This window comes from Physella acuta, unplaced genomic scaffold (assembly GCF_028476545.2).
Source record: "Physella acuta isolate Inbredline_101_S28 unplaced genomic scaffold, ASM2847654v3 ptg001707l, whole genome shotgun sequence".
In the NCBI taxonomy this organism is placed as follows: Eukaryota; Metazoa; Mollusca; class Gastropoda; family Physidae; genus Physella; species Physella acuta.
In genome coordinates, this window is record NW_026733219.1 from 19,263 (window position 1) to 38,280 (window position 19,018).

The 19,018-nt window shown below is 39.5% G+C and overlaps 2 protein-coding genes across 3 annotated transcripts in view; both read left to right on the forward strand.

The window, feature by feature from the left end:
* Positions 1–349: 349 nt before the first annotated feature.
* Positions 350–1,162, forward strand: LOC131930045 (histone H1-gamma, late-like). Its single transcript, XM_059286408.1, has 2 exons — positions 350–533; positions 714–1,162. Exons 1-2 carry the CDS (start codon positions 350–352, stop codon positions 1,160–1,162), a joined length of 633 nt encoding a protein of 210 aa, XP_059142391.1.
* Positions 1,163–6,678: 5,516 nt separating this feature from the next.
* Positions 6,679–19,018, forward strand: part of LOC131930047 (neuronal acetylcholine receptor subunit alpha-10) — a 71,195-nt gene continuing 58,855 nt past the window's right edge. For both annotated transcript variants that reach the window (XM_059286409.1, XM_059286412.1), the window contains exon 1: positions 6,679–6,918. Coding sequence is in view for 1 of the 2 variants with exons in the window: in XM_059286412.1 (XP_059142395.1) it covers positions 6,861–6,918 (58 nt within the window). In the remaining variant the exon portion in view is untranslated. The remainder of the gene's footprint in view (positions 6,919–19,018) is intronic.

Here is a 19,018-nt window from a genome sequence, read left to right on the forward strand (position 1 = left end):
ATAGACTGGCCAAAATGAGAAAGGCTAAACTTGGTTATAGACTGGCCAAAAGAGAAAGGCTAAACTTGGTTATAGACTGGCCAAAAGAGAGGCTAAACTTGGTTATAGACTGGCCAAAAGAGAGGCTAAACTTGGTTATAGACTGGCCAAAAGTGAGGCTAAACTTGGTTATAGACTGGCCAAAAGAGAGGCTAAACTTGGTTATAGACTGGCCAAAAGTGAGGCTAAACTTGGTTATAGACTGGCCAAAAGAGAGGCTAAACCTGGTTATAGACTGGCCAAAAGTGAGGCTAAACTTGGTTAAAGACTAGCCAAAAGTGAGGCTAAACTTGGTTATAGACTGGCCAAAATGAGAAAGGCTAAACTTGGTTATAGACTGACCAAAAGAGAGGCTAAACCTGGTTATAGACTGGCCAAAAGAGAGGCTAAACCTGGTTATAGACTGGCCAAAAGAGAGGCTAAACTTGGTTATAGACTGGCCAAAAGAGAGGCTAAACCTGGTTATAGACTGGCCAAAAGAGAGGCTAAACCTGGTTATAGACTGGCCAAAAAGAGAGGCTAAACCTGGTTATAGACTGACCAAAAGAGAGGCTAAACTTGGTTATAGACTGGCCAAAAGAGAGGCTAAACCTGGTTATAGACTGACCAAAAGTATTTCCGTTACTGACTCGCCATACGTGAGGTTAAACATGGTTATAGACTGGCCAAAAGAGAGGCTAAACTTGGTTATAGACTGGCCAAAAGAGAGGCTAAATCTGGTTATAGACTGGCCAAAAGAGAGGCTAAACTTGGTTATAGACTGGCCAAAAGAGAAGCTAAACTTGGTTATAGACTGGCCAAAAGAGAGGCTAAACCTGGTTATAGACTGGCCAAAAGTGAGGCTAAACTTGGTTATAGACTGGCCAAAAGAGAGACTAAACTTGGTTATAGACTGGCCAAAAGAGAGGCTAAACTTGGTTATAGACTGGCCAAAAGAAATGCTAAACCTGGTTATAGACTGGCTAAAAGAGAGGCTAAACTTGGTTATAGACTGGCTAAAAGAGAGGCTAAACCTGGTTATAGACTGGCCAAAAGAAATGCTAAACCTGGTTATAGACTGGCTAAAAGAGAGGCTAAACTTGGTTATAGACTGGCTAAAAGAGAGGCTAAACCTGGTTATTGACTGGCCAAAAGAGATGCTAAACTTGGTTATAGACTGGCCAAAAGAGAGGCTAAACCTGGTTATAGACTGGCTAAAAGAGAGGCTAAACCTGGTTATAGACTGGCCAAAAGAGAAAGGATAACTTGGTTATAGACTGGCCAAAAGAGAGGCTAAACCTGGTTATAGACTGGCCAAAAGAGAGGCTAAACTTGGTTATAGACTGGCCAAAAGAGAGGCTAAACTTGGTTATAGACTGGCCAAAAGTGAGGCTAAACTTGGTTATAGACTGGCCAAAAGAGAGGCTAAACTTGGTTATAGACTGGCCAAAAGTGAGGCTAAACTTGGTTATAGACTGGCCAAAAGAGAGGCTAAACCTGGTTATAGACTGGCCAAAAGAGAGGCTAAACCTGGTTATAGACTGACCAAAAAGATCCTAAACTATCCAAGAAGTAACTTGTCAAGTATAAATCGACCAGAATAGCTAAAAGGATGGGCTGGCTAAGCTAGAAGCTAAATGGCTAAACCACCGTACAGACTCGCCAAAAAACAGCTTAAGTATCGCATAAGGAGCTTAAAGTTAACATGAAAACTGTATATGCCGGAGACTGCTTGCATAGCGCAGCATCTCCAGGGAAAAGCGCAGCTCATTTTAAAGGCAGATCCCGCGTTCAGTAGCTGGAGCAGCAGTGTGGGGGAGGGCTGGACAACACGGCTTACATTTTCCCAGAAATCTTGTCAAAATGGACTTTGTTGGCTTGTACGGGAGGGTGAGGTGGGATCTTTGACGTCAGTGAAGTTTGCTTGTCCTTAGTATATTAGGAGCTTTGATGAAATAAAAAGATAAAAAAATATTTTAAGAGCAATATGATCGATACCGCTTTTATTGTTGTATCTAAAGATAAAAAAAATATTTGTTTTCTTTTCTTTTTTGAGCATTTAAAAGGTAATTTTGATGAAAATTAAATTTATAGTTTTTAATTGTTTAAAATATTTTTAGAATATATTAATTTAAATTTTAAACAGAACAAAATTGAGTACCAAATTTACCTTTACATCTGTTTCTTTTCTAAAATTAAGTCGACACCTCATAGGACACAAATATTTTAGCTAAAATTTGATCACCCCCTATTAAGTGAAAATGGTAATTTTTAAATAATTTTTTTTAAATTATGCAATCATTAATTTAATATTCAGTAAAGAAAATGGTATTCTTGCGTTGTCATTGGACCAGCACTTAATCTGTAAAATTTGAAAGACATCGATCCAAACTAAATGAGTCAAATGATAGCCGCATTTGACACTCGTCTGACACACATTAACCATTCTTCTAGCTAGAGGGCTCTTGAGAGATATTTTACAAAGTGGAGACATTTGGAGAAATATGAAAAAAAATGCTGGAAAATGTGTACAAAGTGGGGAAGTTTAGAGATATCCAGAGAAAAGTGGAGAAATGTGGAGATATTTTAAAATATGTGGAGAAATGTAAAACATTTGGAAAAATGTATATATCAGAAAAAAATGTGAAGGTGCTTGGAGAAATTCGGAAATTAGAAGAAATGTGAAGAAATCTTGAGAATTCTTTCTAAAATTGGAGAAATGTATAGGAATCTGAAAGAAGTAGAGAAATCTGGAAAAAATATGGAGAGATGAGATATATAGGGGAGGAAGTGTTGAAAAATTTCTGGAATTGTGGGTAAATGTTTACTAAAGTTGAAACCTGGAAGAACCAGGCCAAGACGGGTCTCTAGAAATGATAGGTAAAGTGGAATGCCAGTCTTAAAAATCAGAAGTAAAAGGGGGAGCACTCCTTGCAATTTGTTTTCTACTCCAGTCGAAGCAGTAAAGAGCAGCAACTCTCGATACGGCATCAAGAGGAGAGAATGGTATAACTTATTCCCTCACCGCTTCACTTGGCACTTCTAAGTTCTACTCCCTGTAATGGTGTAGGCTACTTAGTTTGGTAGTACTTTTGTAAGTATGCACGCAACAGTGAAGGGACACACGACATAGAAAACATGAAATAATGAAGGAAGACGTAATAAAGGGCATGAAACAAGGAAGGCAGACGTCAAATAGGACATAAAACAACGGATAAAGACGTCAGTTAGGACATGAAACAACGAAGATGACATCAGATAGGACATGAAACAACATAGAAATACGTCAGATAGGACATGAAACAATGAAGAGGACGTCAGTTAGGACATAAAACAATGAAGAGGACGTCAGTTAGGACATAAAACAATGAAGAGGACGTCAGTTAGGACATAAAACAATGAAGAAGACGTCAGTTAGGACATAAAACAATGAAGAGGACGTCAGTTAGGACATAAAACAATGAAGAGGACGTCAGTTAGGACATAAAACAATGAAGAGAATGTCAGATAGGACATAAAACAGGGAACTACTGTTTCATGTCAATTTTTTATATACATTTTTTAGGTCGACAATTTATCAAACTGACGAACTCCAGAAAAGAGAGTTAATGTCTGGCATAAAAACAACACAAAAAACAATTCGTGGGCAATCAAGTTATAGCTCTGTACTTTCTTGCCGTTCTACTCGATAGGGCCAGGCACATTATGGCCCTCGTTTACGGTGAGTTGTTCTATAAAGCGTGAAGTGTCAGATAGCAGGGGTGTATACATAGGTGGGGCATACATAGGTGGGGCATATATAGGTGGGGCATACATAGGTGGGGCATACATAGGTGGGGCATACATAGGTGGGGCATACATAGGTGGGGCATACATAGGGGGGGGCATACATAGGTGGGGCATACATAGGTGGGGCCTGGGAGAATATGATGTGGAAATGTATCATGTAACATCACCAGCAGTTGGATCTCCTGGAGCTACTGGTTCAGCTAATTAGGGACAGGTTAATAAACAAATTGAGAAGAACTTCTTACCTGAGTTTTTTAGTTAGTGTATTGGGAATCACAGTTCAGGGTGGGGGGGGGGGGGGCGCGGGTATGTGGGTGGGGGATTGATATTTCATAGTAGCGCGTGATGAACTATTGGACGTAAGTGGGGGTGGGGGTAAGAAGAAAGGGGGGGGGGGGAAGGGCAATGAATGTACAATATGGTGAGGGTATGGATGGTCATAGGCTCTTTATAAACTGTGGGGGAGAGGATGGGAGTATAGGTAGGCGTGAGGTGAGGTGAGGGAGGGAAGTGGATTTAGACTTTGGTAAGGCTGTGGATGTGGATATATGGATGGGAGAGGTTAATGGAGCTGTGAGTCACTGACATGATAAAAAAAGTCGAGAGTATAAGCGGTAGTGGTAAGATTCTGGCGCAGGACAATTATAAAATGACAAGCAATAAATTTGGGAGATTATTTTTGGTAAATATGTGAGAGTGTGTGCCAGTGTGGGAGACACAGAGATAGCGAGACAAAGAGATAGAAAGATAGAGAAAGAGAGATAGAAATAGAGAGAGCATGATTTTTGTGAATGTGTTAAAGAAATTGTGAAAAAAATAATTGAGAAAGCGAATGTTTTGTGAATGATTGTTATAGAAAGGGAGAGAGAAAGAGAGAGAGAGAGAGAGAGAGAGAGAAGAGAGAGAGAGAGAGAGAGAGAGAGAGAGAGAGAGAAAGAGAGAGAGAAAGAGAGAGAGAGAGAGAAAATAGAAAAAAATAGTAACAGAGCGTGTCAATGCATGCGTGAATGATTATGAAAACGTGAGTAAAATATATGTAGGATTGCGTGTGCACGTGCAAGTTTGAGGATGGTGTGTGTGTGTAAGGTGTATGTGTGTGTGAGGTGTGTGCGTGAGGTGTGCGTGAGTGTAGGTGTTAAGAGACGAGGTGTCAACACAATTTGATACGGCTGATGTAGATAACACGAGCAGGAAAATGACAGATGAAATAAATAGGCTGATGCTGTCATCGAATTTTGGGGAGATAAAAAAACGTTAGATAAGAATGAGAGAGAGAGAGAGAGAGACATACATAGGTAGACAGAGAGAGAGAGAGAGAGAGAGAGAGAGAAGGGGGAGACGAGAGAGAGGGCTAGAGAAGTGAGAAATGTGAGAGCGAGATTAAAACAAAAATGGGGTTAGCGGTGCCACAAGGGCTGTAGACCCAGTAGATTCTGGGACTTTTTAACGCGAGAGCTAATATTTTGTTACAATGCCGAGTTTTTGTGCTCTGGAAACATGTTGTATATACATGTTTGATATACTTGTGTGGCGTAGAACATAGTTTTTGTGTTCTACTGTAGACAACTGGAACATGTTTCATATACATGTTTCATATACTTGTGTAGCGTAGAACGTGTTTCTTATACATGTTTCACATTCTTGTGTGACATAGTCGTGTCAGTATGTAGCTAATTGTTTGTTGAAATAACAATGCTGTTATTTTGTGTTTTACTGAAATAATCTGGAACATCTTTCATATACGTATTTCATATACTTGTGTGACACAAAATATCGTATCTGTATGTGTCTTCGACGAAGCTACAATGCCGACTGTTGGAACGTGTTTCACATACATATTTCATAAACATGTTTGATATACTTGTGTGAAATAGAAGTATCCGTATGTAGCTACTTGAGTCTTCGTTAAAGCTGCAATGCCGACTTTTGAAACATGTTTCACATACATGTTTCAGAAACATGTTTGATTAATTTGTGCGACAAAAAAATATCGTATCCGTGTATAGCTACTTGTTCTTAGTTAAAGTCACAATTCTTACTTTTGAGTTTTATTGATGAAAACTGGAACTTGTTTCATATACATGTTTCATATACATGTTTGATATACTTGTTAGACATAGAAGTATCCTTATTTAGCTACTTGTGTGTAAGCTGGCCGTGAAGAATGTGTTGTTTATCGATATCGTCCACAAGTCTCTCATGCTAAAAATCAAGCCAATCAGATCGATCACACCATTGGATACCACTTGAAAATGTGAAACCCGTGATTACACCGTTGGATACCACTTGAAACTGTGAAACCGTGTTTTGAAGATGTGATTCATCGATAACCTTTTGACCCCTTAAGATGCTGATTTGAGGTATCGCGTTAATTAATGACCCGTCTCGCTCAACAGCTCCCGATTACAGTGGTGCTAAAAATAGAAGCGTTTAGACTGTCGTTAACCCTTTAAGTGCGTGAATTTAGTGTTATCGGCGAACGGAAATAATGTAACGGCCGGAAGAGATGAAAGAATAAATAGATAATGGCGTAGATTAAAGCGTTAAAGAACGCTACGGAGCACGCTACGGATAGTTTTAACATCTATCATGATATCTGAGATTTGAATTTAACTTAAAATTTTTTAAAGTTTCAAATTTATTTCGGAAAATGTAATTGTTTGAGTTCATTTGTCAACGTTTTTGATGGTTTTAAATTAAAGTTTATCGGATTTCATCAGTAGATAATGTTTTAAGTTTTTTTTTTGCAGATAAATTGCTTTTTTTTTTAAAAAAAAAGGCATATAGTTTAAAATATTATGAATGTATAGATATGTAATAGTTTACATTTGAATTGACAGTTAAATATATATGTCTAGATCTATATATCGACAATAAACAGCGCTTAGCTTTTTTAAAACTGAGTTGTTAAATGTGATTACTAAATAAATGTAGAGGTAGTTTTTGATATCTCATGTCAACAATTCAACACTTGGATACTTGTAAACTTGAACACTGTTTAATGAACTGGACATTGGAGAAGTCCGGTACTTTCTGAACTAGTCTGGTCAAGCATGAATCTAAACCAAACAGTGTGCTTCATTTCCGGACTATTGTGTTCAACTATGTTCGGTAAGTCTGTGTTTGATAGTTTTAAAATAGAATATAGCTTTTATTTGAATTAACACCTATTAGAAAATTTAGTATTCGCTAACATGTTTTCAAATTTAGTGTTAGAGATTAACGAGTGTTAGTGTCTAGTAGACTCAGAGGCGTAGCGATGGGGGGGGGGGTGGACGGGCAGGGGGGGATATATGTCCCCGGGCGCCGACCTTAGGGGGCGCCAAAATGGGTTGTAAAAATAAATTAAAATGTCATTGTAGCTGCATTTTTGGAATTTGGGGGGGGGGGGGGTGCAAATCGAAAAGTTGAGGGGGGGGGGAGGGGGGTGCAAATTGAAAGTTTTTCCCCGGGCGCCGGGAAGAGTCGCTACGCCTCTGAGTAGACTAGTGGTACCAGCACTAAAACTGATTTCAGTGTTATACCTTGATGCATATAACAGAAAGTTATAGGATATATCACTTGAAATGTCTACTAAGACTTGATGATGTTTAGAAAATAGTGCTTTTTAAAAATGTAGTCCTATACCACTACATTTGCCTAAAGTGAGACTTAAGGCTATTTAGACAATAGTATTTTTTTTAGTGTAAACAACTAAAGTGAGATTTTTATGCTATTTAGACAATTTTTTAATGTATAGGCCTACTATTAAAATTGTCCGAAGTGAGACCTAATGCTAATTAGACAAGTTTTTTTTAGTGTATACCACTACATTTGCCTATAAGAAAGACTTAACGCTAATTAGGCAATATTAGTTGATTAAAGTGGATAGCGATCAATATACTTAAAGTGAGACGTGTCTTCAAGTGCTTGTAGCTTACTAGGCACAAGGGGCATGAAGCTTACGAATTTTGTTTATCACTGTGTGCAAAATTTGTGGTGTATATTTGTATTTGTTTATGTTTATGTGTCTGTGCGTGGATGTGTACATGTGTGTATACTGTGTGGGTGTTGGCTGCGAATGACACAGGTAAAAATGACACAGGTAAAAATGACACAGGTAAAAATGACACAGGTAAAAATGACACCCCTACTTATGACTGCACTTAAAAACCAAGGCCTGTCAGAGCATGATTTGTAAAGTTTCCAATTGTCTAATTACTGAGATAATATCTTCTATCTCCACGCACATACATCGGTTGTGGCATTTTAATTGTTCTGAACGACAAACGGCATGGACATGCTTTAACGTAGGTGAATTTCTTCTTCAGCTGTTCCTTCTATTTAAACAATTTTATCCTGTGCTCCAACCTCTGTCGATTTTGTTATTCTTTTAAAACCCAGGCCAGTGATTCAGACTTTTACAAACATGTATATATATATATATATATATATATATATATATATATATATATATATATATATATATATATATATATATATTTATACATACATAAAGTAACAGTTTCAATGATCTAAGCAAACCCTCAATGATTTTTGCCAAGATTTCTCCGAATTTCTTTTGTCTCTGAATAACTTTTATACATATGGAAAACACAAAATTTGCGGTGCAAAAAGATAATCTAAGCTATCTGCACTAGCTGACATTTATAATGGACAAGGTTTTGTGTGGCTATTAATTAAATACAGCCCCCCCCACCAAGATATCGGGCCCAGCTATCTCAATATTGTGGTTACGGCTCTGTCATCGTAGCACGCACAAAAATCGCTCACAAAATGGGTGTAAACCTACGTTTTAATCACGTGACTCCCTGATACACTCAAGAGAGTCTATTTCCGTCTTCACTTTTATCAGGGTGAGCCGTTGATGGCGGGCCTTATCTCTGACACCCCGGGGGTAATGTCCAGGTACAGGTGTAACAGTAGCACAAGAAGGGCACGAACTGTAATCATTTGAGTAACAGTAGCACAGCAGTCAGTACACGAACTGTAATCATTTTACTAACAGTAGCACAGTCAATACACGAACTGTTATCATTTTACTAACAGTAGCTCAGTCAATACACGAACTGTTATCATTTTAGTAACAGTAGCACAGTCAATACACAAACTGTAATCATTTTAGTAACAGTAGCACAAGAAAGGGCACAAACTGTAATCATTTGAGTAACAGTAGCACAGTCAATACACGAACTGTAATCATTTTAGTAACAGTAGCACAAGAAGAGCACGAACTGTAATCATTTTAGTAACAGTAGCACAGTCAATACACGACCTGTAATCATTTTAGTAACACAAGCATAACATGAACTGATATTTCCGCTTTATTCAATTTATTGCCAATAGAAATTGGTTTAAAAATTGCACACGAATACAAACATGATAGTCACAATATCAATCTGACGTTTGTTTAATGTCTTTGAGTTCTCTCTGCCTTGATGGGTTTCTGGCTCTAGTCTGTTAAAATCAAGTCGGCTGGTCATACCACTGACCACACTATACCTTAGGTATGTATGCCCCACCTATGTACGCCCCTCCAATGTGCCGAGATCATGTGGCCTGTAGTATCTATCATAAGAACCGACCTATCTGGAAACTTTGTACTTGTTAATAATTAAGAAAGGGTTTACATTTAGATATTTTACGTACATGTTTTGATAATTAATTGAAACATTTAAAAATACATTTTGTGGACGGTGTGGCCCAATGTTAAAGTGCATGATACGAAAATCCCAAGTTCAATTCCCGGACCCAAACAACAGTTTTTACGTTCGTTAACTGTAGATAGCAGTCTATCTATAGTACGCACAGTAATTTATGTTTTGATTTAAACAATTTTGCTGTTTTTAAAATAATGACATTTTGTTTTTCAATTTACTGACGTAAAATTGAAGAAATGAAATCAAATATTTATTGTTTTATTGCATGTCTTGAATCAAATAAAAGTCAGTAGATATAATTGATGGAAGAAATCCTTCCCAATCAGATAACTTTCGCCAGTCATAGTTATTAGATAAACCTTTGGCTAGATTTTAAACATATGAACAATAAGTTGGCCATATATAGGATCATTTATCTGGCCAAAATATCAACAATAGCATTGGCCAGATGTTAGAACATCCACTAGGGGTTGGCCAGGTCGGGTAGGTAAAGCTCATGGCTGTTAAACCAACAAATCCCGAGTTCGAACCCCCGGGGAGATGAGGCTTGATAACTGGAGACAGCAACCGATCTAGTAGAAAAAACTCCAAAATTAAACAACTGCTGCCTTGTAGTTTGCTCTAGGATGGGCAAGACCATTGAAGCAAATCTAGAAAAAATAACAGGCTGAACAGTTTTTCTTTTTTTTCACCAGGGGGCGGGGGGGGGGGGGGGGGCACTTGATGTTTTCTTGGGGGGGGGGGGGGGCGACTAGAATATCCGGGGAGCGGTCACTGGTGAAAGTATAAGTTTTCTATATAAATTCCATTTCCCCCGAAGAGCTGCTAGGAAGAAACTCTGGGCTGAAAACGGAGTCAACTGCCTATGTGACAAGTAATTCTTAACTGTGTCGGAGGAAAACCCTTCCAACATTGCAATTAAGAAAGAAGAAGAATAAAAAGAAGGAACACCCCCCTGACTAAATATGAATAGCGACTTTGGCCCACGGTAGGAATATCCACCTGGCCAATTGCGAGCAATGAGTTGGCCAGGTTGGATGATGTAAAGCTAATCTGTTAGCGATAAACGTGTTTAATTTCACGAATGCTAATTAGTTTTAAGATGCTCTTGGTTGATTTATACTTGACAACAATGTAACGTTTTTATTGATAACATCAAGTTGTAAAACTAGACCTTACAACGTCTTAATGTGTATCTTGAAAGTATAAGTTTTAAATCTTGATAGTATCAAGTTTGATTCTTAACGCCATTAAGTTTGAATCTTAACAATATGAAGTTCTAAATATTTAAAGTATCAATTTAAAAATATAATATAAAATATTTCATTGACACCATCATGTTTACTGTGTATACCTACACAACAGAATAAATAATGTATACCTTTTTACATAAAGACACTGAGAATGTATACCAGTGTTTCTTCCAGACTTTTTTCTCGGGGGAGGGGGGGGGCGGTCAACATTCGGAGGGGGGGGGGGTGCGGTAGACTGAAAGAAACTCTGATGTATACATACATTATCCTTCGTGTACCGTCCTGTATAGCCATATTTATGCCGTGTTTAGCACTTTGGTCTCAAGAGTGGCTTACGAACAGGCCGAGGGAAATTTACAAAACATTTTCTCCGGGTCCACTAGGTAATAAAACTCTTGGCATGAAACTACATTTGGTTCACAGCGGAATGTTTTTCATTCAGGAAAACTAGGGTTGACTTTTGTAGAGTTGAGTCGGTCGTTCTTAAAAGGTGTCAAAAATTATTTGCCGATTTTGACATTTCTCGGACCACTGATAGTCACATCTATTTTGTTCTTTAGTATATATGTTACGGCGTGGCGTAGCGGTAGAGCGCTAGATTGCTGACCCGAAAGTATCGAGTTTGAATCAAGTCAGTTGTACGTCCCTAAGTCCACATATTTCTGATACATAACTCATAGTGCTGACCACACTGTCCCTTCAGATGCTGAAGTCACAGAAACACTTTCACCCAACCCCCCCGCATATCCCCTCCCCACATATCACCCCACATATCACCCCCACATATCACCCCACATATCACTCCCACATACCACCACCCACATATCACCCTCACATGTCACCCCAACATATCACCCCAACATATCACCCCCACATATCACCCCCACATATCACCCCAACATATCACCCCAACATATCACCCCCACATACCACCACCCACATATCACCCCCACATATCACTCCCACATACCACCACCCACATATCACCCCCACATGTCACCCCCACATACCACCCCCAACATATCACCCCAACATATCACCCCCACATACCACCACCCACATATCACCCCCACATATCACTCCCACATAGCACCACCCACATATCACCCCCACATGTCACCCCCACATACCACCCCCACATATCACCCCCACATATCACCCCCACATATCACCCCAACATATCACCCCCACATACCACCACCCACATACCACCACCCACATACCACCACCCACATATCACCCCCACATATCACCCCCACATATCACCCCCACATACCACCACCCACATATCACCCCCACATACCACCACCCACATATCATCCCCACATATCACCCCCACATACCACCACCCACATACCACCACCCACATACCACCACCCACATATCACCCCCACATACCACCACCCACATATCACCCCCACATACCACCACCCACATACCACCACCCACATACCACCACCCACATATCACCCCCACATATCACCCCCACATACCACCACCCACATATCACCCCAACATATCACCCCAACATATCACCCCCACATATCACCCCCACATACCACCACCCACATATCACCCCAACATATCACCCCCACATATCACCCCCACATACCACCACCCACATATTACCCCCACATATCACCCCCAACCACCTACCCATTTGCGTCTGACGTCATTATGGAGACCCCTGTGGGTGTGGAGGGACGGCGTGGTCGAATGGTAGAACGTTCGGACCCCGGGCTCTAGTCCGCATAACGTCCCTGAGTCCATCCAGCTTTAATGGGTACCTGACTTATGGTAAGTACAGTAAAGGCGGCTGGGCATAACGCTGACCACACTATCCCATCCTATGCCGTAGTCAACTAAACAGGTCAACTCTACTTCACCTTGCCCCACGGGTCGTAATTGTCGAAAGGATACTTTACTTTTTAATTAAGTGTATAACGACATTTATGGATGATCCTTATGTGCGTGACGTCATTTTTGGATGTCCTACCCCTACTTGAAAACAATTCACCAACCTATTTCTATTTAATGTTTTTTTTTTTTTTTTAAAGTTGCAAGTACTTTAAAGCTGATGCGCGCTTGCACTTAGTTCCTCCCCCCTCTCCGACCTCCCCCCACCCCTCCCCCACACTTCAGCATCGCCCCCGATGCCACTAATGTCCTGTCTGCCACTAATGCCACTGACTGGTGCCGGTAATGAATAAACAAAAAAAAATCGAGGCTGAAATTCTTAGTGCCCGCCTTTAGAAATGACGCGAGTTCTGTCCCCTAGATCCGCGATAATAGAATTAGCAGGGGCCGCCATTAGACACGCCCTAATCTAACCGGAAGCTTAGTTGTAAGTAGCAGACGGGGGGAGACCGATTAGAATTCCATTATTCTATAAGCCGGGTCCAGCTACTGGAATTGGGATGACTTTTAGCTCCTAGAAGAAAGGGGAAAAAATGGGATCCGAAGTTGCTGAAATATGGACGTATTCTGAGACAGCATTGCAGAAGGGATGTAGGGGTTTTAACACGTGAACTCCGTGTGTTAGCTTGTTAGGACAAAAGGCTTTAACTTATTAGGGCAAGGGCGTTAACTCATTTGAACAAAGGCTACAAGTTATTAGAACTAGGGAGATAACTCATTAACACTAGGAAATTAGCTCTTTACAGAAGCTTCCGGGGTTCGAATAACATTTATTATCACATAAATGAATGTAACACTGTTCTTTACAAAATATACAAGGACACAAGAAATATTCTTTAACATTAAATATTGCATGATGGCATTTATAAAAGAAAACTATTGAAATATCAAAAACCATATTTAAAAACATATAACGTTTATTTAATACCAAGACGTCTATGCCTTCTAATATTAATATAATTTACTGTTTTTATAATTCAACTTTACTTTCTCGTGGAAAAAAAACACTATATCTACTACATATGTCAGGGGTCGGCAACCTTTTGAAGCGGAAGAGCCAAAAGTTACAATTTTCAAAATTTCCCTGGTTTTAAAGAGCCACTAACATTTTTTTATTTCAAATATTTTATTTTTTTATTAAGATTATTAGTATTTGTTCAAGGAGCTGGAGAGCCGCATCTTGATATCAAAAGAGCCGCATGCGGCTCGCGAGCCGCAGGTTGCCGACCCCTGACATATGTGAATAACAGATGTATAAAATTAAAGGAGCGTGTCATGTTTGACAGCTTAAAGGTTGATACAATAATAAAATTACAAGACAATAAACAGAAACTGTTTCATTCTGACAGAATGTTACATTGTATCGGTGGGGTGGGCAGGGTCGTAGCAGTGTGTAGTCACACACACGGGGATGCATGGGTATGGGGGTGTAAGGAGCTGTTCTGGGGAGCTTGTGTCACCTTTTTAATTTTCTTTTGTATATATCACCCATCACTTGTTTGACATCATGTAATTTATTATTATTAACTTATCTGTTGTGATTGTTAAATAAGCTGTTACTTGTTTTATTGCAAATAAAAATATATAAAAAAAAAAAAAAAAAAAAAAAAAAAAAAACTAGAATAGAATAGAAGAAGTATTGTAATCCTGCAATTTTGCAATTTTGTCCGAATGTCTGTGAGTGTATGTGTGTGTGTGTGTATGTGTGTATGCGAACACGATAACTTGAGTACCGTTACAGCTAGGTTGATGAAACTTTATATATATATATATCAAGTTTGTTGTTCTGTATCATTGTTCCAGCGATTTCCGGTAACCGAAAGTCGAACTTATTCTACTTTTGGTTTTTTAAAAGCGTATAAAGTACTAGTATTCCGCACTATTATACACATATTGTTTGCCGTTCACTTGGTGCGCAATTCTTTTTTCTATGAGATTCTAATCTATTTTTAAAAAGTTTAAGTATGTAAAAACTAATTAAAAATCATGTCTATATCCCTTGTTGCCATCCCCGTTGTGTTATAAATTTTTAATAAGAATATTCCGGAAAGTTTATGGATCATTCCCGCTTTATTTTCCATAATAGTCTTATAATATTTGTATGTTCGCTACAATTTTTTCTGCATTGTTTAACTACTGATTCTTAAATTTGGATTTCTGTTTGGAGCTTTGTGCGCGCGCGCGTGTGTGTGTGTTTATTTACATTTTATTTATTGTAAATACTTTTTCTTTTTTTTAAATTTCTTCTTGTGTAGGCCCCCGATGGGCTTCACGCACAACTGTGTCGGAAAAATACATTAAACGGCTATTCTTGCCTAATAACAAACAATGAATATGAATATCACATACTAACAAGAAGTGGATATGAACATCACATACTAACAAGAAGTAGATATGAACATCACATACTAACAAGAAGTGGATATGAACATCGTACAATAACAAGAGGTGCATATGAACATCACATACTAACAAGAAGTAGATATGAACATCACACAATAACAAGAGGTGTATATGAACATCACATACAAACAAGAAGTGGATATGAACATCACATACTAACACGAAGTAAATATGAACATCACACAATAACAAGAAATGGATATGAAGATTTGTGACTCACATTATAGGGTTTTCCACGGGACTTCATTCCTACCATCTACCATTGCAATTCTTCGAGGGAGTGGGGGGATGACCCACGGGCTTGAGGGTGGGGGTACTGTACTGGTGGCTGACATGATATGTATGTGTGCTCTAAACTAAGTCCAGTTCCACCGCTGTAAATGACCGTATGAACATAGACCAGGATCGCTTAGAAAAGACAACACAGCACAATAGCCAATGTACTTATATATAAGAAATCTTGTATAGAATAAAATTAGACCGGATTAAAATAGATACAACGATATATTTCAAAGTGACAAAATTAGACCATTAGTGATTGTAAGAAGCACAGAATACAATTAGACCGTATATAAAAGACCACACGATATATAAAGATATATTTTGACAAAGTTATACCAACGTTTGAATGTGTATAAATGTAACCAGCTACTCATAAAAAATTAGACCCGATGGAACTAGACCCCATAACCAGTGGCGAAGCGAGGTCGGGTGTCACCCGGTGCGGCACTTAATGGTGTCACTTCCCCCCCCCCATAGGCGTAGCGACCCTTCCCGGGGACAAACTTTCAAATTTTCGATTTGCACCCCCCCTAAAGTTTTTCCTATATATTTTGCTAATTTTTGGTGTCACCCCCCTAAATGGTGTCACCCGGTGCGGTCCGCACCCCCTCCCCCTCGCTACGCCTCTGCCCATAACACACAGACAAAACTAGACTGTACGAATGTAGCCAAACGCTCCGATATTCCACTCACATTGTAGTAATCAAATGAAAGCAGATTCATCAACTCAAGGGGAACAATGACGTATCCGATAGCCTCCCCGGAGTGGTTTCCCTTCGCTACAAGAGCCATCTTTCGTTCCAAGAAATTTGTTTCAATAAATCTTTTTTTTTTTTTTGGTCGCTGCGCTGTCATGTGCCAGGTTGTTTGTTGATGATATGTGCGGGTGGGGGTGTGGGGGTGGGGGGGGGGGGGGGAAGGTCAGGTCGACCTCACACCTCGGTCGTCATGGAGCGTGTAGGTTAACTCACCCGGTCGTTGCGTGCTAAACGGTGCGAGAGCGTTTGATTTGGTGGAGATTTTTTTTTATTGAACTCTCTCATCGTTGTTGTCTACCTGTATTTGTTCCAGTATTTAAATTTGTGGGTTTACCTGTGAAAAGTTATATTGATGTGGAGGGAAAGGGGAAGGTGTGAAACAAGTGTTAAAGTAGTTGATTCTATTCCTTGGTAGTTGTCTAGTTATAGAAATGCTGGTGGAATAGGGGCAGAGTTCCTATTAGACATTTATTGGGGGTGTGTGTATGTGTGTGTTTTGAAGTGGAGAGGGGGGGGGGGGCTGCCCAAAGCACGTCCTTCGACCCCCCCCCCCAAAGAAATAGAGTTTAAATAGAACATATTCTTTTACCTATATCCGCACCCTCGGTAATTTAAATCCGCCACCCCACCCTCCGGGAAAAAATTTAGAAACTCTGGGTTAGGGTTAGGGAATGAAACTTGTATCGGACTAGTTGTTTATATACCTAGTTAGTTGTCTAGTTATAGGAATTGTGTGTGTGGGGAAGGGGGGTGGTGGGGTATGTTGTGGAACCAGTATCAGACACATTGCTTATGAAGTTTTTCAATCGAATGTAGTGTTACGCTTGTTTCTAGAATGGGGTTCTGTTTATAGTATTGGGTTAATCTTTAAGATATTTAATCTACTTATAAAATGGGGTTAATCGCTGTACGACATAAGGTTAGTTATTAATAGTATGGGCCAGCTGTTTGCGTATAGATTGGGCTATTTGTTTATAGTATGGCTTAGGTTTTAAAGTATTTGCAAATCGTCAGCGTGTTTGTACTTTTGTTTAGTTATTTTTGGCATACTGTGTCTAGTGTTGGTCAAAAACTTTGTTGTTTTGTTTCGCTGGATCCAATTACATTTGTTTACTCATTCGTCCTTGCCGTGGACGAGGTAACTGCACAAAACATTTGTCCGTCCATTTTTTGCTGTCTTAGTAGATATATCTCCTGATGTTTTCGTCTAGTTTGAGTTAATTAGAACTAGTTTTTTTATTAGCTTCCCCAAAAAAAAAAATTCCTCTGTAAAAAAAAAACGAAAAAAAAAAATATACTGAAAAAAAAAAAACCCTCTAAAAAAAGGAGGAATAAATCCTCTGTTAAACACTACACAAGATCGTACTAACCCATAAAACAGACTTCCGCTTTTTTTTACGCATCACTTACGCGCATCTTTTCAAAACAACTGTACAAAGCCTCAAACCCAACGGCCGTGTTAATGGTATGACGGAGGTACCCGGCTAGCGGCGTGTAAATTAAAACAACCAACACAGACGGTTAAGATAATCGAATACATCAAAACCAAACCCAGGAGGTTAAAATAATCGAATACTTCAAACGTCAGATGGAATTTGTTTGCAGTCTAGAAATTGAATAGAAGTGTGAAACACCAACAACGTAATTTTATTTCGGAAGTTGTCCCCCCCCCCCTCCCCGTTCGGTTAAGAAGACCTAGCGTTTGATAACTTAAGAGGTGGGTGATGGGTCGGGCTTGTGCGAGTGGGGGGGGGGGGGAGAAGAGGGTTGAAATTTACCAGATATTGTTTACATTGAAACTGATGGATCCTGGTGGTAGCGCAATACTGAGCAATATTCAGTATCGAATATTTATTCTGCCGGTATCGCAGTTATGGTAACCGTTAAAACATGAGTTAGAGTACTAGCTAGGGTAATGTTAAAGCGTAGGGTCTGTTCTAGTCTTATAGAATGGGTTAGTGTTAGATACAGTTAGTTTAACTACCAGAATCAAGGTACCGATACCGCCAAAATTAAGACTCGATACGCCATAGAGGGCGTTCGTACAAGTACGCATCTTATTTACAAGCAGATTGTTTTTCTTCTTTCTCCTCTCTGTTCCCATCTTTCAAATGTTTGATGAACGAAGAGAGAAAAAAATTGGCGACCGACCACATTATTTTAGTCAAACGTTTCTCCCACACAGCGGGAGACACGTGACAAATTGTTTGGGTGGGGAAAACATTGAATGGTTTGTGGTTGTTTTATTTCTCCCACAACACCCTCCCCCGCCCACACACACACTTGAGGCAACCTCACCCACCAGATATTAGACGTTTGTAGTTTTATCACAACACATCACCGGCGACCCCCCCCCCCCACACAAATGACTTGATGGTTTGTAGTTTTTTTCACAACACCTCCGCCCCCCCCACTATAGGTGACCCCCCCAACACTTAATGTTTTGTACTTTTTTCACAACACCCCCCCTCCCACTATAGGTGACCAACCCAACACTTAACGTTTTGTAGTTTTTTCACAACGCCCTCCCCCAAAAAACTATCTATACCTTGCCCCCCCCCCCCCCCCAAAAAAAAAAAACAACAACAAAAAACCGATTGTCTGAAGACCCTTCTCCCCCCACTACTATCGGTGACTTCCCCCTCCCTGAAATCACGTAATGGTTTTTTCACCCCCCCCCCCACCACTGTCGGTGACCCCGACCCACAACTGTGGTGATTGTCTGCCGTAGAGTACATCACTGAGTAGAAAATGGGTGGAAGGGGTGGGGTGGGTGGGTGACAGCTAAAGGGATACCACGCCGTGATGAACAGGTACTTAAGGAACCGAGGAACTGAGACAACACTTTATATATATATATATATATATATATATATATATATATATATATATATATATATATATATATATATATATATATATATATATAATAAATATA